Source organism: Aspergillus clavatus, genomic scaffold, assembly GCF_000002715.2.
Source record: "Aspergillus clavatus NRRL 1 1099423829806 genomic scaffold, whole genome shotgun sequence".
Lineage (NCBI taxonomy): Eukaryota > Fungi > Ascomycota > Eurotiomycetes > Eurotiales > Aspergillaceae > Aspergillus > Aspergillus clavatus.
The window spans coordinates 2,464,812-2,487,481 of record NW_001517093.1 but is presented as its reverse complement, the minus strand read 5'-3'; the positions used below and the strand labels follow the sequence as shown (position 1 = coordinate 2,487,481).

The following is a 22,670-nucleotide window of genomic DNA, read 5'->3' as shown; positions in this document are numbered from 1 at the left end:
GCTATCGGACATACTTCGGCACGTTAGGGAAAACCCCCCGATGTTCCGAGGCCGAATGCACACCGGCAAAGACCAAGCACAAAAGGGCACAGATAGAGACTGTCATGTTGTCCCTGGACGGATGGGCCTTTCATATCACCACGTAAATTAGACACCCGAATCATTCATACGATGGCGTGGAAGGAGATTCGGCCGGGTCACTGGGAGCGCCCCTTGGGAGAAAGTGAAGGCATGATTAAGATGATCGGAGACGGAGGCAAGAAGATTGGGAAAGATATCTGGTGTATTTCGATCACAGCACGCTTTACTGCCCATTTGGACAACGCCGAAGGAGACGGATCGCTGACTACAGCGCTTCGCCGGGGATGGAAACTCCTGCGTTTCCATCATCCGTCGATTGCCACCACGGTGCGCGAGGACACTGCTCGATATGACGTACCGGACTGTCTGGCTTTGGAGAGATGGGTATCGGAAACGTTCATTGTGGTCCACGGCGAGGTCCATCCTGACGATCTTATTGCCCAGCTACCTCCACGCCCGCTGGCGACTGTCCACTACCTTGAGCATGATTCCAGCCTTGTGCTGCAACTTTCCCACTGGCGCACCGACGGCATTGGTGCGTTGCATTTATTGAACGCCTACTTTGAGGCTGTTGTCGACGCATTGCAGCAGGAAAGGCCGGATACGCTGCCCTGGGGCGAAGAAGTCTCCCGCCTCGTGCCGAGCGTGGAGGAGGCGCTGGGATTGCCGTCGACGCCGACTCCCGAGGCGGAATGCGCTGCGCAGAAGTATCTTGATACTCTTGCTCATTACCGGGATGCCCTAAGTACCCCATACAGGTCAGGCGGGAATATTGCTCCTGGGGCAACCCGCAGCGTCCACCGTGCCTGCTCAGTTGCCGAGACCACGCAGCTGGAGGCTGAATGTCGGCGCCAGGGACTCGTACTGGCAGCAGCTGTCCATGCGGCCGTCACGACAACCGCCTACGACATCGCAGACCCTGCCTTGCGGCGCTCTCACCATAGCACCACCATGCGGCAGAGCCTTCGTCCCAACTTGCCGGCGCCGTATAACGGTCCGGGAGGAGCGGCCAGCCTGTATACCGCTGGCTACGTGGTGAAAGTGCCCCCCTCGCAGTCGTGGTCGCAGTACGCCAAGCAATATGACGCCGAGTATCGCCGAGGCGCCACGGCGGAGCTGCTCTCCTCCCGTCGACACTACTCCCGGGTCATGAAGGCGCTGTTGCAAAAGGGACCATCACCGAACCCTCCGCCCAGTGGTTTGGATATCTCTTACATCCCCGATGCTGCAGCTCTCGTCGCATCGGTCCATACGAACCCGCTAGGAAAGATGGAAATCAGTAGCATTGGGATCAGAGTGGAGGTCGTTTCCCGTCATATGTACGTTTTTGGATGGGTGTTCAACGGGCGACTCGAGCTACATTTGGTTTACAATGAGTCATTCTACCACCGAGACATGGCGGAAAACACGGTAGCTCATGTCCAGAAGAATCTGTTCTCCAATCTACGCTCGCACAGTTCATGAATATGGTGAGATGACGAGTTCTCAGCTGCCTCTATCTTGAAGTGTAGTAGGAGACTGATCATCGTAGTAGGTAGGGAACAATACATGATAGAGGCCATCTATATATCCATACTCAAACCAAAAACTGGCCTGCTGCATCCCCCTCCTCTAGGCCACCTGGATGACCGCCGGTCCGTACAACGTTGCATTCGTCACATCTTCTGCGGTAACGAAATTATGTCCGATCTCGACGACGGATGCCAAAGTCATGCCATGCATCACGTTATGTGCGAAGGGAAAGTCGGCGCTAATCTCTGTCACAATTGAATCACCATCTGCAACATGACCAATAACGCGGTAGGGCACCACAGTTGGCACCAATGCGCCATTGATGAATGCCACACGCTGTGTCCTGTCGTCAACGGGACCGGGGACGCGGAACACCACCGAGCCTGTTCCTCGCACCGGGGTCCGGACGTCCAGGGGTGGGAAGATACGCAGAGGGATCGCTTCCAAGTTGGGGCAGCTGCCAGGAACAATGAAGCGCTGCAGCCAGCTGAAGTCAAACTCGCGCGTCGAGGAAGTTAGAAAAGGCTCGGCGCTGGGATGCAGGCCCCGCAGAGAGCGAAACCATCCAGACTGCTGCCCTTCCTGTCCGAGCGCCTGAGCCAGGACGTATATAATGGAACTCGAGGCGGACCCCAAGCTCCGCGCGGTGCGCTGCTGGATATTGGCCAGGAGGGCGATGTACATGTCGGTAAAGGTCTGCGCCAGCGCGATGGCGGAGGAAAAGTCGGACACTGGGAAGAGGTAGGCGCAGGGGAAGATATGCGAGCCATTTGTGAAGTGTCGCACCGCATCGTTGGCATTGTACGCATGCATTTCCTCTTGCTGTTATCGTTGTCAGTGAGAGAAAGAATCTTCGAGGCGAAAGGAGTGGGTGAAGGTAGCAATGCCTACTGCTTGAATGGCCCTCAATGAATTGAGGATATAATCTTCATGCTGCGGCGCCAGCTGGTACCCGGGAACCCGGTCTGTGATATTGGCGAGCAACTGGGTAAAGAAAGCCACCTCGATGAATTCATGGAAGGCTTGTAACTTCCAACTGGTCAGGGAATCGTCGTCAAACTTGGGTGCCAGCGGGGCATTCGTGAAATTGCCGCCTGCGCGCGTGAACAGCTCCTCCAGAGCGGTATTGCTGGGAAATGGGAAACCATTAGGAAGGGGATAAGTAAATGGACTAGCGAGGCTCACTGCAGCAAGAGGGAGGACAGTGAGGAATGAGTAGTGCATGATGGCTTGGAATGGCTCCTCCCGGTCAGTTAACAAAACGAACATCAGCAGAAAGAGAGGATCCGGGAGCAGGAGAAGAGTCCATACACCTCGTCTCGGCTCAAGGAAAACAAGCAGATTCGTGGCATGATGCAAGCCTCCTTCGGCTGTGGCGCCTCGCGTACGATGAACCGATCTGCCATGTTCTGCAGGCCAATGCTGCCTCTCAAGTCCTTCTGCAATATCGCTGACCGACTCCCCTGTTCGCCGACTGATTATAGGATTCAGAGACTTGATTGGTTCGGGGGATTACCCAAGGGCAGAGAATGCAATTAAATCCTCCAGTTGGTACCATTCGAATGGTGATTGGGCATGTAGCAGGGCGTCGGAGCCTTTTGGTAGAATTAGGGCTCCTTCAGCATTCATACTAAGTTGAAACTCGTTGACCGGTCAGAGTAAGCATCGACGGCGTATCGGAGGATTCAAGTCGACTAGTCTCACTACGGTCAAACGGCCCGAAGCCCGAATCAAGCCTCTTGATTGGAGCACCTGTCATTACGGAGTAGTGCATTGTCATGGATATTCCCGAGTCCCAACAAAACGACAGAAATAGCGTCGGACCAGGCGGAGTTTATGGGGGTAAACTCCAGCGGGGGTTCCTTCCCCTTTCCTACCTCCTTGCCGGGTCCTACCAGTCATATTAAGAGAGGATTCGGGAGACCGTCTCGACGACTAGCCAGGGGAAGCGCAGCAGAGAGCCCTCTACACTACTTGATACTCTCAGAAACTCCACATCACGCGAACACAATGACCAGAAGCCGAATTTTCATGACCGGTGCTTCCGGCTATATTGGCTCGGTGGTATTGGAACAGGCAGTGCAGCAAGACTACGAGGTCTACGGGCTATCACGGAGCAAGGAAAGCGATGAAAAGATCCAAGGTCTGGGTGGCATCCCCGTGCGGGGGGACCTACAGTCCCACCAGGTTTTACGCGAGCAAAGTTCCCAGGCCGATATTGTCCTGCATTTGGCCGACGCATGGGCCGGCAATTTTGGGAAAATGGAATACGAGGAGGTGGTGCGGATTGATGCAGGTGCGGTGGACGCCATGGGAGAAGGGCTCAAGGGATCCAAGAAACCGCTGGTAATCACGTCCGGCACGCTTGTCGTCGCGGCCGACCCAACGGGCAAAGAAACGGATGAGACATCGCCCCTGTGGGATAAACCACTGAACGACCGGATTAGATGCGAGCAGCACGCGATGGGGCTCTGCAGCCAGGGGATCACCGTCTCGGCCATTCGACTGCCGCCCTGGGTCTACGGCCGTGGCGGTAGCGGCGTCCGGCTCTTCATGACCCTGTTCGCCAGCATGGGCGAGGTGTTTTATGTGGACGAGGGCGCGGCCCATACCTCGGTGGTGCATGTCGATGACGCGGCTCAGCTGTTCCTGCTGGCGGCACAAAAGGCCCAGGCTGGGGACGTGTTCAACGGGGGCTCTTCCCATGCCGTGACAACACGAGAACTGGCCACCGCTATTGCCCAGACGGCCGACCTTCCCCTCGAATCGCTTCCGTACGATGAAGTGGTCAGCAAGACGGGGGAGTTCATGGCCCGTTTTCTTAGTGAGGAGAACCGCGCGTCGGGGAGGAAAGCGAGGGAACAGATGGGCTGGGAGCCGCATGGACCGGGTATCCTCGACGATATATTATCTGGCTCGTATCCAGCCGTGGCCCAGGGGCTGAAGAAGGCCATGGCCTGAACCTATGTAGATCCTACACATATACACAGATCATATCTAGTGCATATACTTTGATGGATGTGGAAATGGGTATGAACAAGTGAAGATTTCCAGGCAAAGGGTGTCTTCACCCGGTCAGATCGGAATTGGTTGGAGATGACAAGCAATATGAGACAGCGTAGAGGGGAGCTTATTGAAGACTCTGCCGCCTTCCAGGTTGTTACAACACAACTAGTGCTTACCTTTTCTCACCCAACCAACACCGGCATTATGTGATTCGAGGGCAGACAGGAACCAAAGTTCCGCGCTCTGCAGGGGATCCAACCTGGGCCGGCATGATTCAGTGGAAACCACCTCGTGGGCCTGTCTCTAAGCCGACCGCAGCAAATAACAGGCTCTAGGTAGTATTATGTGTGTACTGGCCGTTGGGTCTCGGTGTTAAGCAGCTCCTTCAGGGGCAGAATAGGAATCTTGTATTTAACGCCAAAATTGTCCTCTCGCGCCGGAAAACAGAACGGCTTACTCTGAGAGAAAAACAGCCTGGCTACCATAACTCGATCCATTTGATCTAGACGTCTTGAATGAGCAGACCAAATAAGACACCAACGTGTTACTATTCCCGGACGGCGTGGAGGAGACTGACACGAGCACAATCATTCTCCATCCACAGCAAGGATACCACCCGAGGCATCTTCAATGGAGACCTCCCAGCTGGATCCCGCTCATATGCGATTGACCCGACGTGCTGCCTGTGACAGATGTCGAACCCAGAAACTGCGGTGTGTACGAGTCTCGCTCAGCGATTCGGCTAAATGCAAGCGCTGCGAGAACGCAGGCACCTCGTGCCACTATAGCATCTCCAAGCCCGCCGGCCGGCCACCTGTCAACGGTTCTTCCTCCACGGCGTCCTCTTCTGGTCAGGGAAAGGGACTGAGTGAACCCGGACCCCAAGTGAGATCACTGCAACGTAGTTCTCAGGGTGATAACCCCGCGGAGCCGGGGAGGGTGCCACTGGCGCCATCGGTGATGGGCAATGGGGAAGAACAGCCTGAATCCAGGGCAGTGGGTCAGCAGGTTGATCCTTTTGGACCCCATAGCATGGCATGGTCACCGGGCCATGATGATCTTGCATCTCTGCCATCGACAAACGGCTGGCCGACCACGCAGTCCCCGGTGATCGCATCAGTCCCCCGCACTCCCACCGCGACGCTGCCAGGATTCCCGGAGGAAGAGGCCGACTGGTCGTCTACACTGCACGCGCATGATCCCGTGGATGCTGTGGGCACGAGTCCGCCGATGTCCTGGGAATCTCTGGAACGCGGCTCAGACCCTGGCTTTCCCTGGGGCATGGAGTAGCAGCCTCTGAGTAGACAGCCAGGGCACCTCGACGCCACGGGGAGTCGTGCTAATCGCGCTGTGATGGGGATGACTGAGTCAACGATGGCTCCAGTCCCGTCGGAGCTCAGATTCACCAACGGGGAAGGGAACAGGATACCCCCGCCCAACTATTGCACACCGTCATTCCCGTCGGCGTTGCAGCTTCAGATGTCCCTCTCCACTTCCGCTCATCCCAGACCACCGGAAAGCCAAGAGGGCAGCCGTGGTGACTTGGCCGCAGCCCCGCACTGTTGGATGCAACAGTTTTCCGAGTTGAACATGCGTCTCTATCAGTCGGCGACGGTCGGTAGCACCTTGGAACGGGACGTCAACCGTCCGGGGAAACTCCTCCCCTTCCCCACCCAATTCGCGGGGAGGGTAATCGATATATCCTCGGCCTTTTTGGCACTTTTGAAGGCCATCGGTGGTCAGCGGCATAGATTTGGTGAGCCTCATGCAAACCATCTATTCTGGAACGGAGAGCTTTTGCGCGACCAGCACATGCGTTTCACGGATCGCTCGTCTGAGTCCAGCGATGATGACTCGGGAGGGCCTCGGCTCGAGGGAGATGGCCACCGGTTTCGGCGCGACGCAAATAAGTTGTGGAAGACATCACCCCCTTTGGCAGATATCACGACACTGCTGCAGCTGCTGGCCTGCTATCTCCGCCTACGTCAGCTGCACAATATCCTCTACACAGCCATACACCAGTACATGACGACGATTCCGGCCGAGCCCAGGACCGCGCCGTATCAGGGCTTCCACTCACCCTCCCGGACTGATGCGATGCTCGAGGAGACTGGCACGCGGCCTCCCCTGTTCAAGGATCTTCAAATTGGAGGGGTCTCACTGGAGGATTTCCACCCCTTCCAGGTCAAATTCGTGCTCCAGATCGTCGTGCACATTTTGGGCGAAATCGAATTTTCATTAGGATTACCTGCTGCCTACCGAGTCAGCAAAGAACTGGACGATGAAGAACCAGGCATTCTGGGCTCGAGCATCTCCCCACAACTGCTCAAGACAGTGATGCAGGACCAAACCTCCTCGTTTGGGCGTGTAGGGGGGGAGAGCAGCATTGTGTTGGCGATGCGGGAGCGGCTGAGCCAACTACGAAAGCTTCTGCGCGGTTCCATCAACTTGTAGTCAATCCTTCGGTGAATGGCGAATTGAATCGATCTCAGCTAGACTACATAGCGGAACGATCCGTATGATATTGTGCTGATATGATAGTAGTTTGCCAGTTACCAACTCGGGCACATTGAAATCTGTTATGATGAGAAACCCAGGTGCCTGTATGTAGACTCCCTATAGGATACTCAATTCCAATAAGACCATAAAAGGAAGTTTCTCTTATTCCCTCAGTCTTATGTTCGAAGCACGGGGCGGATGTAGGTGATGGCCGGTCCACGGTTGATGACTTCTTCCGCCCTGAAACTGGCATACTGTTCCGGAATCGGCTTGAAATCGAAGCTGAGCACGAGCATAATAATCATCATGCGCAGCGCCAAGCGAGCTAGTCGTTGTCCTACTCCCATGTCAGCGTTCACACCGACTCCAATGCTGCGCGGATCATACCAAAGCAACCGCGAGGCCCGGCACCTACGATATACGCAAAGGTCTCTCGTCAATCATCTATCTCCCGATGGCTCGTCTGCCACCACTTGGCTTCTGTGCGCGCCTCCCGCTAGAAAATTTCGTCCATCGCGCATCTGACCTCGCGCTGGGTGTTGCTAGAGGATGCGAATCGGCTGCGGGACTTTTCAATCAGCTGCACCATCGCGGATTCTTTGACTCGCCACGCCTCTTTCCAGGATGGCAGAAATGCGATCTTCCATGGCGTCATGCTGCGTGATTGGCCGGGTTGTATACGGCTGCATGGATATGTCAATCTCGGAGATGCTGTTGAAGGAGAAATATCTTTCGCTATAGCAGCGGCAATTCCATATATCCGGCCCGTACGAAGCTGCGTCGGTGTCGGAGACTCTTAAGATAACGCCTAGCAGTGTCAAAGCGTCACATCAAAACCTCCGATTCGTCGTATACGCACCGGGGGTAGGTCAAGTCACTTCGGGCTCTCCTCTACGGTGAATAAGTGTCTGGACAACATACGTTGGGCCGAATTCATTCGCGCAAATGCCTCAGCAAAATGAGGTCTATCCGAATATACTACGTCAGAGTGAGGGACTCGTACAGAGAGGCCGAATAATTCTCGTCCGATGAAGAAAACACCAAAGTCTGGCCTACCTAGTTGGCCAATGTCACCAGTTTTTTAGCTGAGACACCCTTCTTGACTTGATCCAAAGCCTCCTGAATGCCCTCGAGACCCTTGGTCGGCACGACCTCCGGGGGGGAGCTACCTTGTAGATCCCCTTCGCCAACGCGTCAGGCAGATACCCAGCAAAGGTGGCGGGGTTTGTCTCGTGGTAGATGATCGCTCCCCCCGAGGCAAATATCATCTTGGCATCAACGCCCTCGGGGGCTGCCCCTTCAGTAACCGGGTTCGTGGCGGCGACGCGCAGGTTTTGCTTCGATTGGTGTGCTACCTGGCAGGATGGTGCCACGTCGCCGGCCGCTTGGAAGACTCCAATGCATTCGCCCTTGTCCAGTTCCGCGACAACCGTACGGATGACGTCTGGGTCGTTGTAGTTGTAGACGTGATCAGCACCAAGACTCTTGACATATTCAAAGTTGCGTGCAGAGCAAGTGGTGAAGACCTCAAAGCCAGCTGCTTTGCACAGTTGGATCGCATTGCTACCGACACCCGAACTGCCGTCCCAGATAAAAATGGATTTGCCGGTGCTGTTGGCGAGAGTTTTGGTCGTGGGAAAGGGCAAGCCCAGGTAGTCCTTGGAGAAGAGACCATACGCCGCCGTCGCGATGCAGAGGGGAAAGACGGATGCTTCGGTGAAAGACAAGGAATCGGGAATCTTGCACGCCATGCTATGGTCGAGGATCACATAGTCCTGGAATGCACCTTGCTCGGGCTTCGCGACGGCAGCACCTAGAGCCAGTCCCAGAACACGATCTCCAGGCTGAAATCTGGCCGTCGCCGCAGATCCGACCCTCTCCACGGTACCGGCAACGTCCTCTCCCAGGATCAAGGGATACTTAATAAACGGCAAAGGCACGTCCTGGACCATGGCGTCGGCAGGATTCATAGCCCAAGCATGAACCTTGACCAAGATTTCGTTATCAGCGATGTTGGAGGGAATCGGACTCTCGCGGATGACGCCGAGCACACCGGCCTGGTCCTGCCAAAGAGAGCGGTTCAGAGTCGACATGGTTGTGTGTTTGTATGTCGATTGTACCGGATCTGTTTCCTTGACTGAAGACTCCTCGTTAGCTATTTATCAAGAAGCACGAAAGAGATTCAAAGGCACTAGCCTGTCGAGTCCCAGCCCTTCCAGCCCTTTCATGTCCGCTTCATCATGCATTTATCACCGCCAAATTGTAACTCCGGTACTGAGCAGGGATCTATTTCCCGCAAGCAGACACTTCCATCCATCGCAAGGATCATTAGCGCGCCGTCCGCATCACTTTAGTGTAAAAACCAGGCCTTCGGGGGATTGTTCGCGGACCTAAGCGGACCTAAGCAGCGTTACGGCCGGCCTTCCTTTGTTGTAGATTTCTTCGTCTCCCCTTGGCATGTGGATCACCGAGGGCATGAACTCGTCGTTCGGACAAAATCAGGCAAGTAACAGTGCATTCGCAGTTTAGAGAGTGGATTTTTGGACCCCCGAATCATATTATCCGAATCTCCCCGCTGTAACTAACATGTTCGATGCGTGATCATACAGAAAAGATCTGCTTGTACAGGTTGATCATGTTCCAACGCGACGAATCTTTAAGGATCCTATGGATACATATGCTCACACAACCGGGCGTTGTCACGCCCGAGATCCTCGCACACCACTACCTACCCGGGTGCCGGGACGGTCAAAGAGCTATATCAAATCGCCTTCCTGAACCGCGACTCGCGCGATCTGATGCAGTTTCCTTTGTGGCTGCAATGGATGCTGTGCTGCATTTGCGGCGGTGCCACGTCCTCCATGGCGATCATTTCCATTTTATATGCCCGCGGAGTATCGCAGATAGCGAAAGATCTTGGTGAGAGTGACGAAATGGTAACATTAGGATTGAACCTCTTCTTGTTCGGCTTCATTCTTGGGCCCTTGTCCGGGCGCCTGTTTCTGGTACGCTTGGAGACATAACTTTCTGCGGTTTGCGTCGACGATAAGACAAAAGGGTTTGGACGTCAACTGATCTTCGTCCTCTCAATGGGATGCCATGTCGCCTCTAATGTGTGCCTCTGCTTCTGCCCAAACCTGACCTCTGTGCTCCTGCGTCGCCTTTTATCCGGTGCCTTCAGCACCGCCGTGTCGACGAATGCAGGAATGGTCATAGCAGATACATTTTCTCCTCGGCTATGAGGTCTGGCCATTACTATCTATCCATTTGTGCCACTTTTCACTCTGATTAGCCCATTCGGCATTGGATCAAGGTAAAAACTAGAAATTTACTTTAAATTCATAACAAATCTATTTACAGGGCTATGTTAATTTACATTGCCAGCCCTAAAACCTTAAATAGTACTCTATAGGCTATAGCTATAGGGCTATAATATCATACCTAGGGACTTTATTTTAGAATGTCAGTATGTCAAAATGTCAGACAAAGTATTTTTTGTTCGAAAAAAGTGGATTTTACTAGTAAAATAGGGGCTGGATACAACTCAGGTGACTTATCAAATAATTAATACTCTATAAAAGGGAATAAATAGAGGTAAATACCCTGGAGGATGTAGAATAAGTGGTTTATATAGTACTGGCCTCAGGGGATAGCAAGCTTATAAGAAGGGCTAGCTTAAGGAGCTAGCATCCATAAGGATATCTAGTGGTTAGGCCCCTATATAAGGGACCCCTCTGTGGAAATCTAGGCCCTGCTCCCTAGACTGCTTATATAAGATAAACTTAGACCCCATAGGACTGGTCTGAGACCGGGTCCGTAGAAAGGGTCGCCTCAATTCCTAAAGTAACGGGGCAGTTGATCAACCCCCAAGTTTGAGAAACGGATGATCCATCAGTTCGCGAGCTGTCTTCCTCTTCTCTGGGAGCCAGGTGAGCATATCTTGAATAAAGGATAGAAATGCCTCTTGATCATTCTCTTCAAGGAACAGAGTTGTATCCTCTAAACTTCTGGATGGGATTAATTCATTATAGCAGAATTTATCTAGAATATAGTTAGCATGTCAGGTATTACCACAGGAGATAGTTATTAACCCACCTTCTGCATCAAAGAAAGGGCCATTAAAGAACTCTTGGGCATTATTACAGAGTGCTCTAGTATCATTCATGACAGGCTGGGGCCAGTTATGCTCTGACGTGGCCCTTGATTTCGCAAGCAATACCCCAGGGGGTGGGCCAAGTAAGGCAATCATTTCCGCGAGGTGTGCCTTTGCGTCATACTGGCCGTTTGTATTATGTACCTGCTGGAACAACTCCTTGTCCCCAAGGATATGCCACAGCTTGCCGGACAGGATTATTAGCACTAAGCCCAAGCCAGTGATTGTAACCAAATTCAAGGGAAACAAAAAGCCAGGCATGTTGCAAATTGGCCTCCTGAAAACAAGTACAGGGTCTTACCAGCACACCAAAGTTCCAAATATCTGCCTTGAAATCCCAACCGCAGCCAAGGATTACCTCCGGGGCACGGTAATAGTCCGGTTGGATAGGATAAATGCCCAGTTGCTGTCCTACCATTCCATTTCGGGTAGACGGCTTGTCCAGTCTTGTTGCGAGCCCGAAATCGGCTATTTTGGGAACCATATTCTTGATTTCTCTCCCATCAATAGCACCAAAGTCATTATGGCAGCGGTAGATATTTCGGCCACTCTCGTTATCAACCTTGCATTGCATCGGTTGTTGTCGTTTAATGAAGTCGATAAGAATGCTTTCGTTTTCAAAGCTCATGAGGATATTCCCTAGCTTTAGATCTGACAAGTAGATTAGGTCTTTAAATTCCAGAATAGACACAGGAGAACGGCGACAAACACTCACCCGTGTGGACGACTTTGCACTCTGAGTGAAGATAATCAAGGCCAACAAGGAGGAAATAGATATAGGCCTTCGCAATAGGGAGAGGAATCTTGCGATCAATGAAACGCCCCTGTAAAATCCAGAGAGGCTCTCTCATCGGCTCGTACACAAGACACATGTGCTTTCCTTCCGGACCAGTTACTTCGAAGTCATCCAGGCACGTCCGTAGAATTACGCGGCCACGATGCTCTGAATGTCGCTGTGTAATATGGCTTTCAATCTCCTTCTCATGACGAGCATCGTCAGCGTTGCTACTGTTAATTATTTTCAGGGCCACTGTTTTTTCAGACTGCCATTTGAGTCTTAGTTATGAGGACCAGGGTCAGTTTCTCGGTAGTCAACATGAAGCAGGCACGCGCGTTTACAATGTGAATAGATACCTGGAAATGTCTCGGGCGAGCCACACGCTTGATTGAGATCCCCACCCGATTTTGACAAGTAGTTGAAATTTCTTTGCGAGTACTTCCCCCGGCTTTGCCGGGTAGAATGTCGCCGAATTGTAGTCAGGACAAACCTCTTCGTCAACAAGTTCCTGTTGAGGAATTGGCGGCCCCGAGCTGGGCGGTACCTGCCAGAGTGACTTTTTGGCGAAGGAGAACATAGTACGCCTCGATTTCAAGGTCAACTGCCGAAGAGGTGACATTTGGCCATCCCAGCGTTATTGCTAGGGCTCTGGGAACAATCAAGTACTAGGGAGGAAGCTGAGCTCGATGTTCCTTGAATAGCCACCAGGAGGCTGGTGAAGTATGACTAAGTGCCAAGCACCATCTGACTTGTTTGATTCACAAATCACAAGGCATTTTGATCACAGCCTTGTTTCTTCTATTCGCAGCGCATGCACTATAAACAATTAGTTCCCCACCATCAACCAGATGGGAAATCTGCATATTGCCATACCATCTAGAGTAGGTTTTAACTTTTAAGTTGACATTTAAGAAGTTCGGACCCTCCCCCCCCCCTCGGCCTAACCTAATCTAATTTAGTATAAGTTTCACCTTAGAACTTAAAGCTTAGTATAGCTAACCTATTTATATTAGGAGCTAACTTACTATAGTTAGATTTAGGTTAGGTTTAGGTAAAGTTGCATACTTGCATTCAGTCCGAGTTCGGGAGAGAGAATTCATGGCCAGTTGGCACCAAACCTGAGTTTTGAGTCAATTTTAGGACTCAGAACCCCCCTGACCCAATTTGATTTGGTGCGGACCGTGCGGGATTCACCCCAAAAACCGCCACTAAGCCTAGCAGAATCAAAAATTTCAGTGGTTTTTAGATTTCAATTTCTCTACCCTTAGCTTACATATAGTCATTATATGTATATTGATCTATAATCAAAATATCAAGCCAAAATCTATAGATTTGAATGGGTGGTGATTAAAATTATCCTAAAATCATAGGGGATGTGGAAGGTTGATGTATACCTATATATATCTTACATTCGCTTTCATACTAACTTCTGATAAACATCATCATTCCCTTATATCTCGACAACCACTACATATTTTAGATTAAAATTTTATATCTAGCTAGATCAGATAGTAGGCTATCTAGTGGTATAATTCTTATAGAGAAATTCCTAAAAATTTGGGGTTTCACTGCCTAAAAAAACCCTATGGTTTTAACCGAAACCTGAGAGGTTAGGTAAGGGGGAAACCAGAACCACTACAGATCCCTAGCCTAGGAACTGAACCCTCACCTCTGCGAGTTCGGTGAGGGTCAGATTCAATTTTTGCGGTCCGGGTATGCAACTCTAGATGGAGTTATTGAGGATTCCAATACCATGCTAAGGAGGGAAAATAGATATAGCTAGCCACATACTTATATTAAAGCCGTCCAAGTAAGATTGATATACAGATACTGTGGTTTGCAGATGGTTTATCCTCAGTCCACACCTGTAGCTTGTTGGCTTTGTGTTTGCTTGTTTCTCTATTAATCACTAAGAGAAGGATTAGCTCCACTCTGGTATCTCAATCCCCCTCATTCAAACACTAAGACCTTGCTAGTGGCGAGGATTTGATTCCAACTGAATCGCTGATCATTCATTGTCCAGCCCAGGGAACAGCAAACTGGACCAGAGGCTGCACGCAGTGAGTCCAGTTTGGTTATTATCCAAATGGTTTCAGATATTCAACATCCTGTAGCAGTTTATTAGTAATCAGATAATACTGCAGACCAGTGCAGTGACATCGAATGTAGTATCGCTGTCCAGTTGTCTGGAGTTAGGGCTGAGATATGAGGTTAGGAACACTGCTTGTACAAAAACAGCTAGTATCTAGGTAACATAAGCGGGTTAGTGGATTACATTTTGGGTTTCAAAGAGTCCAGGGAGAATCTATTGACAAAGGCCCCAGATACCTGTATAGGTCAACTTATACACCCATCACCACATATTCCCAGTGAAAGAAAGACCACATCAAACTGCACAAGGAAACCAGAAAGTTAGTTAAGCTGATTAAGCTATGTGCTTAATAGGGCATCAGGTGATTGGTATTCTTTTTCCAGAGTTACTATTGCATTCTGCCAGCGACATGGTCCAAAACTAAATGGCTGTGTAGTGAAATGCGTGGTTTCATGTCATGAATCAACTAAGACTGATGTATCTTCCTGAACATAAGTGATTATTGGTCAGGGTGTCAGCTAATGATGATTTAGAAACTGAGTGTACTCCTAAGTCCGTGGATCCACCCAGAGAGACTGACTGGACTTCTCGCATTTATCCTTAACGCCGGCATTGATGACATTAGGTTGAACGTCCCATTGGTTGCACAACAAAGGAAAGACAATACAAAGCGTCGAACTTGAATCTGAATTTGTAAGCACAGGTGCTGCTACACCCAAGGCAATTGGAAATATTGCCCTATTTCAATTCTCTCATCTTCCCTTCCAAGATCGCACTGATCACCCATAGATTCCCCTTTCAATCAAAGCACAGAGTCAAGTCCTAACGACCTCTTTACCATGCCCTCCATCAGAAACTCCACTGTTCTAGTCATCGGCGGCTCCTCTGGCATTGGCTATGCTGTCGCTAAGAAATGCCTGGAAGAAGGAGCTAAGGTGCATATCTCGTCATCCAGTGCATCCCGCCTTGAAGCCAGCGTCAAGTCGCTGGAGCAGGAGATCCCCAATGCCTCAATCTCCTCGCACGTCTGTGACCTGTCCAGTGACAACGTTGAAAAGAACATAGAGCAGCTCCTCAGCACGATTGCACCCATCGACCACATTGTGTTCACGGCTGGCGACCCCCTTGCTATTCAGCCTCTGGGAACCATTGACCTCGCTGCCATCCACCGAGCAGGGCACATCCGGTTTGCTGTTCCCCTCCTCATCGGGAAACAAGCCCCAAAATTTATGAGAAACGGCTATAAATCATCCTTTACCCTCACTACCGGCTCTGCCTCCCAGAAACCAATCCCAAACTGGTCGTTGATAGGCGGATACTTGACTGGGCTTCATGGGCTCGTGCGGAACCTGGCCTTAGATCTCAAGCCTCTAAGGGTGAATCTTGTGAGTCCTGGTGTGGTGGAAACGCCAATGTGGGGGCCTGGTGGAGTACCTGACGAGATGAAGAAAGATAGTCTTCTGGGCAAGGTGGGCACGCCAGATGAAGTGGCGGAAGCATATGTATATTTGATGAAAGACACAAATGCGACAGGGAGTTGTGTTAGCAGTAATTCAGGGTCGCTCTTGATATGAGCGAAGGGAACGTTGTGCTGCCAGATTAGAACTGACTCATATAACTATACATATAAGTAGTAATCAGGATGTTATTTTCAACTAAAAAGGGGAAGACTGTACATTCATATAGACAATCCTATACGGAACAGTCCCAGCAGACGATCAACCTGAGCCCTGTGGTTGTGGAAAGCGAGAATTCAGGTATCCCGCCGAAGCAGTCAAGCACTGGCACTGAACCTAATCAGCAAGACCTGTACATATGGTACTCTGCTCTTGAATAAAGTACTGAACAGGTGCCATTTGTATTTGATATCAAGTTCCTCATCCTATAATCTGGATGACTTGGAGTCACATATTTCTGTCGCAGAATTTGGTACTGCAAGGCGAGCTGGAGCGATATTGATTGGTTTCGAAGGAATCCTTCCAAGTAAGCATTGGATCCTTCTATAAATACACACTACAAATCCTGAAGGATTTGTCACTTGGCAATAGTAGGTCAATATTATTACTGCTGCTGTTGCTGTCCACTTTCATTCAACTTCAGCCGACTCACTTTTGCGGCGCCTGCATCTGGAATCTGCTCGTAGACACTACTCACATGGGAGTATTTCTCCGCTGCCTTTTCTCTGTTACCTTGCTCAATGTAAATCTCTCTAAGAAGTTGCAGGCAAATGGCTTGACCGCGCAAGGGATGAACCAGCTGAAAGATCACTAAAGCTCTCTCATATTGCTTAATCACTTTCTGACTCTCTCCCGGTGTTTTGCATAAAATATCACCGAATTATTTAGCACAATCTGCTTCGCCCAGCCTGCTTCCAGCATCTTTGTACGGTTTGTTGCTTTGCATATACCTTTGAAGTGTGTTTGTTTGCTTGTTTTTCTGAAACAGAATGTCCCCAAAACATAGGTTGTAGTTGGCTTGTCCCAACATATCTTCAGTGCTCTGGTAATGTGTTTGGCCTCTGAGAAACAGGCTTTCCATCCTGTGGTTATGACCCTTGCTCACTGGAATTTCACTGAGATAGTGGCAACACTTTGCTTGACCTTGTAGATTCCCAGACTCCCTGTAGACTTTATAGGCTGAAACGTATTTCCTCTCCGCTTCATCATTCTGCTTATTCCTCCTTGCGAGGTTTCCAAGACTCAACATACAGTCAACCTGGCCGGTTCTGGTCGTTCGCAATTAGCTCGACCCTTTTCATAGCCCTTCTTTGCCGCGCTTGTGTCTGTAGACATCTTTGCCAATACAACATAGGCACCTAGTTCAAATTCGGAGGAATCGAATATAGCAGTTTATACTGCTACCTTAATCAAGATAACATTGCCCAGACCTATGAAACACCACAGTTCTGCCAGGCTGAATGTAGTGCGCATGGCAAGGGCTTTTTGGGGCTCATACTTTTCGAGAATGTATTCGATAACACAATTGAGATTTCGAATTCTAGAAGGTCATCTACGGCGGCGGCTCCATTTACAATCCCAACCTCCATGCCTCTAGCGGCAATGGGGAAGATGTAATATGTGACGTCTTTAAATAAGGATACCAATTATTAAACCTCTTTATAAACATTCTCCTTTCACACTAGTTTACTAGCTGTTCTGGATCAAGGATCCTTATAGCTGAGCAGCATGAATCCAGCACTTGCACAGGGCAAGCTTTTCCTAATGTGGAATCTATCCACACTATAGTGGTGCCATACATGATATTGTGACTGAAAATGATCTGTTAGATTTGGAATATCAATTTAATCAAGAAGCATTGCTATGAGGTTTGAACTATACGCTTTGGAAGGTCATATCTGGCTTTTAGAGCATTGAAACTCCCTTGAGGCTGGTGAGTTAAAGTGATCTTCTGATCTCTCTATGAAAGATTAGGCACGCCCCCAGTGATTATTGTATATGGCTATTGATACTGAAGTTCAATGTGATGACCTATGATATCTATGGAACATGAGATGCCACCATTACTGATCTTGGAGCTTAGGTGTACGGCCTTACGAATTCTACAGGCAATGTTCATGCAATAGGCCACATTTTGTGGTAATTCCCTAGCCCACTGGGTAGGAGACCAGCCCTTCGATGATCATGATTCACCTCGTGACCATGACATTACAGCCTTGGTGACATTGGGTGAGGGCTACCATAACATCCACCATGAGTTTCCATCCGACTACCGCAATGCTATTAAGTGGTGGCAGTATGATTCAACTAAGTGGGCTAGCTTCCCAGAATGGCTCGACGCAGAAGCATCCTTCCCCCAGCTTCAATACATGGAAGCAGCTCGGCCTGGCATACAACCTTAAGGAGTTTAAGGAAAATGAGATAGAAAAGGGCAGACTACAGCAGCAGCAAAAGAAGCTAGACATCAGGTGGTCCAAGTTAGACTGGGGCACACCAATTTCCTAGTTGCCCATTATGACTTGGGATGACTTCAAAACCGAGTCAGTAAAGACTGACGGGCGAGCCCTTGTAGCCATCGCTGGTGTTATTCATGATATGGCCAGCTTTATCAAAGACCATCCTAGTGGCAATGCGTTCATCACCTCAGCCATTGGTAAGGATGTGACTGCCACCTTAACACGCCCACTCTGATAAGCAAAATAGGTTCACTATGCAGGATAAATGAGGGCCAGCGTTTTGTACGAGCCGCAGAGTGGGTCAGAAAAATCTCTCCCCTTGACCACGGTCCCACCGCGGTTGAGAGGGATGATTAGGAGGGCAAAGCGGCTATGAGACAGAGACATGTAGTTCCAGTTCATCCCGAGTTCTTGATAGCTACAAAGAAAGGAACCATGGCCAGTACGATACACGAACTCTGCCACCGGACGTTGTTAAAGTAGCGGTTCTGAGCAGCGCTTGCAGAGAGCGAAAAAGCCAGAACCCACCCCATGATTCAGGCGTCCCATCTAGCCGTAGGATATTTCGGAGCTTTTTTCTTTGGCTGGTGACCGCAGAGCCTTCATGGCCTCGGAGCATTGTATACCAGGATGTCGGAGCATCGGAGCATTGAGGGCTGGTGAAGTGGCAACGCCGAAGTTCCAGGCCTCCTCACGAATAATCCCCCGTCTCTGCGGTGCTATACCTCCGGCATCATGGAATCTCTGTACAGATCTAGCACTCCCACTTAAAACAAATTAGGATACAGAACGCTCTATTGTGAGGCTGTTGGATGTTGCCGTCCCTTTCTGGATCAATGCCCGTACCTCCCATTAGAAGCTGTCTGTAGTGCTAATAAACAGGCCAGGCATTGTCTATGTAGTTATATATATCTGGATTCACACACACAAGCCTTTATCGAGCAGTGTCGGAACAGAAAAAGAAAAGACGGTGAGTTTGCTTACAGCGACCACCGCCGCCATTACTCTCGTTCTGGTAGCTGTTCTGTACATTGGCTATAGGTAAACCCTGCCGAGTCCACTGCCGGGACAATCATTCGGCCCCTTCCGCTCACGCCCTATAAATTGGGAAGTTCCCTGCCTGTGTGTCTCATGGCATTTATTTATATTACATAATTTCCGTAAGTCGTTGACTTTTAGTGTCCCATAGCGGCGCTTTCTATATCCCCTAAGTGGCTAACCAGAGGCAAAGGGGAAAAAAAATCGTACTTCATAGGGCGGCGTAGTCTGCCCCTCCATCCAGTCAGTGTAGGACTTTCACTGCACCAATTCCTCTGCAGTTAACAAACACCATGTCTACCACCACGACTGCTACGATTAAACCTGCAAACTCCCTTGTATTAGAAGTAAGCAATCTTGAACCCCCAGGAAATGGGCAATCAGCATCTCGAGAGTCGCAATTGCAAAAGATCGTCGGGCTCAGCCAGCTTGGCGCTGTGACTCTAACAGCCAGCGTAATCAATGGGCTCGTCATTGTCAGTCTCCCGACTATCACCAAGGATATCCACCTTCCCTCTTCTCTATCATTCTGGCCTTCATCAGTGAGTAGTCTCGCAACCGCATCGACACTTCTCTTAGCGGGGTCCCTAGCGGACACGGTTGGTCCAAGATGGGTTGAACTCGTGGGCTCCTTTGCCAGTGGCGCATTGATGATCGGTCAAGGCGTGGCGCGAACCGGGCAGGAGTTGGTGGTTCTGAGAGCACTCCAGGGAGTCGGCCTCGCAATGCACCTCGCTTCGTCGATATCCATAGTGACGCAGCTATTGCCCCCAGGAAGAAGCCGCAATGTTGCTTTCTCGTGCTTAGGGCTCAGTCAGCCCCTCGGATTTTCCTTAGGCCTGGTTTTCGGGGGCATCCTGGTTGATACCATCGGCTGGAGGTCGGGGTGGTTCATCTCGGGCGGCATCACCGTCTTCTTTGCGTTTGTAGGTCTGTGGGCTTTGCCTAGGAGTAAAAGCACACCGAACTCGGATCGCCTTCGCAACATCAAGAATAAAATCGACTGGGTTGGTGCTGGGCTGGCTTCCACATTTATGGCTTTGCTCTGTTATCTTCTGGCGTATGTCATCCTCCGTTCTGGCCTAACTAGAAGACTGACCTTAAGGATATTATTCTGAGCGCCAATCCCTCACGGATCAAGGCTGCCGATAGCATCATTGTTCTGTGCCTGGCTGCCCTTGCGCTGCCCTCATTTGTCGGCTGGGTCCATTATCAGTCCCAGAGGAACAGACCAGCTCTCATCCCCAATTCACTGTGGAAGAACACGGCCTTTTCGAGCATCTGCGCTATCCTCGCAATCTCAACCGCGGTCGTCAATTCCATGGAGCTTTTTGCTAGCTTGTTGTAAGCTTCTCCCCTTTCCGTAGCCTGCTCCTTATTAACCCGATCAAGTTTCCAAGAGGTCCAAGGCCTCTCGGCGCTGAACGCTTCCGTCCGTATCCTCCCCAGCCTCATAGTGGGCGTCCTCCTCAACCTTGTCATTGGAGTCTTCGTGCACAAGGTCCCCGCATTCTGGATCGCATCGGTGACCTCCCTTCTCTGCGCCGGATCCCCCCTGCTCATGGCGGTCATCCAGCCGGCCTGGCCATACTGGGCCAACGCGTTCATCGCGCAGCTTCTGCAGCCGGTCAGCTTCAACGCGCTCTACACTGTCGGCCTAATCATCATCACGAATAGTTTCTTGGACGACACGCAGGCGCTGGCGGGCGCTGTCTTCAACACAGCTGCGCAGTTTGGCAGTGCCCTGGGCCTGGCTATCCTGCAGGTCATCTCCACCCTTGTGACGGAGGAGACTGGTGGCGATAGGACTGCTGCTCTGATGGCGGGATACCGCGCCAGTTTTTGGACCATGTTTGGTTTTATGATTCTTTGCACCGTTATGGGGTACTTTGGGCTGCGTAAGGCGGGCAAGGTTGGCTTGAAGCGGGATTGAGCAGGATCCTTGAGTTAGGATAGGAACCCGGCTTCTTTGCCTTGCCATTGCGAACTATTGTGTCAATGCCATCTGCTGTAGAAATAGGGCACTTTTTTGCCCTTGCGACAATGGCTGCGTCGCGTGTGTTGACTGCGGTCACCCAAAGGAATAGTTGTATGCAGGGTACATGGTGAAACCAACAACCCATTGCAAATAGATCCTATCTCCTTCTGGAGGTCCTATGCCCTTGCAACATGCTAAGATAAAAGATCTCACATGTGATTAGTATTGATAACTCTATATAGGGACTTCTTTATTGCTATGTTTGGGTGATAGCCTGGAACATGATACAGATAATAAGCTGACCATCAAACACTATGCCTGTTTCATCTTATATGGATTTTTACCATAACCACCCTGAATCTGAATGAAGTGCTACTGCTCAAAAATACTCCATTCCAGCCCTTGTCTAAACAGTGAAATGATTATTGAGAGGGAAGAAGTGCTAAGGTTCCATGTATCAAGCCTTTGTTTTTTCTATGTCTTTCACTCCTATGGCTGTTCTCTTGAAAGGGGCACACTGTTCTCATGTCTCCTTTGCTTTGAGAGTCATTCCGAGGCTCCACCATAATCAGTCCTAGTTTCCAAAGACCTCATTACCCATTTCTCTGTTGTTTTGTTTTTCGCGTATTGCCTTCATCATCGTCAATGGTATGGATATGCTGCGGATCCTCGAGCATGCCTATTTAAGGGACTGGCCGGCAGACAACTCATGAGATATCTCCCATCAACTACAGCATTTATTACTCACTACCCTGTGCGACCTATTCATCTATCAAATTGATAAATCACTCTTCCCATACCCCATATCCTCTAGGTGTCCATCGAATTTATATTACCAAAGTCACAGCAAGCATGTCTTCCAATGAGCACCCCACCCTCAAAACCCCGAAGCCCAAGCTTGTCATTTTCGATTTCGATGGCACTATTATGGATACTACTGAAGCGATCAATACAACCTTCTATAGATCCTTTGAGCTTCTCCTCCCCGATTTTCCTGTCCCCGAAGAAGCCCTACGTTACAGGATCTCCCTTGGGCAACCAGCTGCGGCAACATTCGGCGCCCTCTGGCCGGATACACACAAGAGTTCATTCGATGTCGAAAAGTGCGTAGCCACCTTCCGGGCCATGTACGACAAATATGGATTCGATCTCCAGAAGCCCTTTATCCATGCGGACTCGGTCCTCCGTGCTGTTGCAGAAAGGGGAATCCCGGTGGCCATCGTGAGCAACAAGAATGTTGGGGTGATCAAGAATACAATGGAGACCCATAAGCTGACCGGTCTAGTTCCTGACGAGCTCATCGTTGGAAGTCCAATGTACAAGACAAACCAGAAGCCCCATCCGGCAGCGTACACCGATGTCCTCCTGCCGCTTTTGAAGCAGAGGTATGGAGAGGATTTTGAGCACCAGGACGGTGATGTCTTGATGATTGGTGATACTGTCTCTGACCTCAAGTTTGCGCACAATATAGGAGCCAAATCGGTCTGGTGTGCATACGGTGATGGCAGCAAGGAGGAGTGCAGAAGTCTAAAGCCGGAGTTTATGATTGACCAGCTGTTTGATGTTCTGGCGGTGATTGATGGGCTGCAGATGCCTTGAGACACTGTCATAGGCCAGGCG

The 22,670-nt window shown here is 50.4% G+C and overlaps 9 protein-coding genes and 1 pseudogene across 9 annotated transcripts; 7 read left to right on the top strand and 3 right to left on the bottom strand.

Moving 5' to 3' along the window:
* Positions 1-171: 171 nt before the first annotated feature.
* Positions 172-1,545, top strand: ACLA_087830 (uncharacterized protein; the record flags this gene model as incomplete). Its single annotated transcript, XM_001268501.1, has 1 exon — positions 172-1,545. One exon carries the CDS (start codon positions 172-174, stop codon positions 1,543-1,545), a length of 1,374 nt encoding a protein of 457 aa, XP_001268502.1.
* A 147-nt stretch (positions 1,546-1,692) lies between these two features.
* Positions 1,693-2,817, bottom strand: ACLA_087820 (uncharacterized protein; the record flags this gene model as incomplete). Its single annotated transcript, XM_001268500.1, has 2 exons — positions 1,693-2,415; positions 2,485-2,817. The coding sequence occupies 2 exons, from the start codon at positions 2,815-2,817 to the stop codon at positions 1,693-1,695; spliced, it is 1,056 nt and encodes a 351-aa protein (XP_001268501.1).
* Positions 2,818-3,603: 786 nt separating this feature from the next.
* ACLA_087810 (putative NAD dependent epimerase/dehydratase) lies at positions 3,604-4,554 on the top strand (the record flags this gene model as incomplete). The annotated part of the gene is made up of 1 exon (XM_001268499.1): positions 3,604-4,554. The coding sequence occupies one exon, from the start codon at positions 3,604-3,606 to the stop codon at positions 4,552-4,554; it is 951 nt and encodes a 316-aa protein (XP_001268500.1).
* Positions 4,555-5,229: 675 nt separating this feature from the next.
* On the top strand, positions 5,230-7,053 carry ACLA_087800 (Zn(II)2Cys6 transcription factor domain-containing protein; the record flags this gene model as incomplete). Its single annotated transcript, XM_001268498.1, has 2 exons — positions 5,230-5,811; positions 6,175-7,053. 2 exons carry the CDS (start codon positions 5,230-5,232, stop codon positions 7,051-7,053), a joined length of 1,461 nt encoding a protein of 486 aa, XP_001268499.1.
* A 1,101-nt stretch (positions 7,054-8,154) lies between these two features.
* ACLA_087790 (zinc-binding alcohol dehydrogenase family protein) lies at positions 8,155-9,191 on the bottom strand (the record flags this gene model as incomplete). Its single annotated transcript, XM_001268497.1, is given in 2 exon segments — positions 8,155-8,250; positions 8,268-9,191. 2 exon segments carry the CDS (start codon positions 9,189-9,191, stop codon positions 8,155-8,157), a joined length of 1,020 nt encoding a protein of 339 aa, XP_001268498.1.
* A 1,766-nt stretch (positions 9,192-10,957) lies between these two features.
* Positions 10,958-12,648, bottom strand: ACLA_087780 (putative serine/threonine-protein kinase; the record flags this gene model as incomplete). The annotated part of the gene is made up of 6 exons (XM_001268496.1): positions 10,958-11,139; positions 11,194-11,434; positions 11,553-11,902; positions 11,967-12,075; positions 12,115-12,307; positions 12,386-12,648. The coding sequence occupies 6 exons, from the start codon at positions 12,646-12,648 to the stop codon at positions 10,958-10,960; spliced, it is 1,338 nt and encodes a 445-aa protein (XP_001268497.1).
* A 2,312-nt stretch (positions 12,649-14,960) lies between these two features.
* On the top strand, positions 14,961-15,695 carry ACLA_087770 (short-chain dehydrogenase; the record flags this gene model as incomplete). Its single annotated transcript, XM_001268495.1, has 1 exon — positions 14,961-15,695. The coding sequence occupies one exon, from the start codon at positions 14,961-14,963 to the stop codon at positions 15,693-15,695; it is 735 nt and encodes a 244-aa protein (XP_001268496.1).
* A 1,955-nt stretch (positions 15,696-17,650) lies between these two features.
* On the top strand, positions 17,651-18,535 carry ACLA_087760 (annotated as a pseudogene).
* Positions 18,536-19,365: 830 nt separating this feature from the next.
* On the top strand, positions 19,366-21,005 carry ACLA_087750 (putative MFS transporter; the record flags this gene model as incomplete). Its single annotated transcript, XM_001268494.1, has 3 exons — positions 19,366-20,132; positions 20,192-20,416; positions 20,465-21,005. The coding sequence occupies 3 exons, from the start codon at positions 19,366-19,368 to the stop codon at positions 21,003-21,005; spliced, it is 1,533 nt and encodes a 510-aa protein (XP_001268495.1).
* An 897-nt stretch (positions 21,006-21,902) lies between these two features.
* Positions 21,903-22,649, top strand: ACLA_087740 (HAD family hydrolase; the record flags this gene model as incomplete). Its single annotated transcript, XM_001268493.1, has 1 exon — positions 21,903-22,649. The coding sequence occupies one exon, from the start codon at positions 21,903-21,905 to the stop codon at positions 22,647-22,649; it is 747 nt and encodes a 248-aa protein (XP_001268494.1).
* Positions 22,650-22,670: the final 21 nt, after the last annotated feature.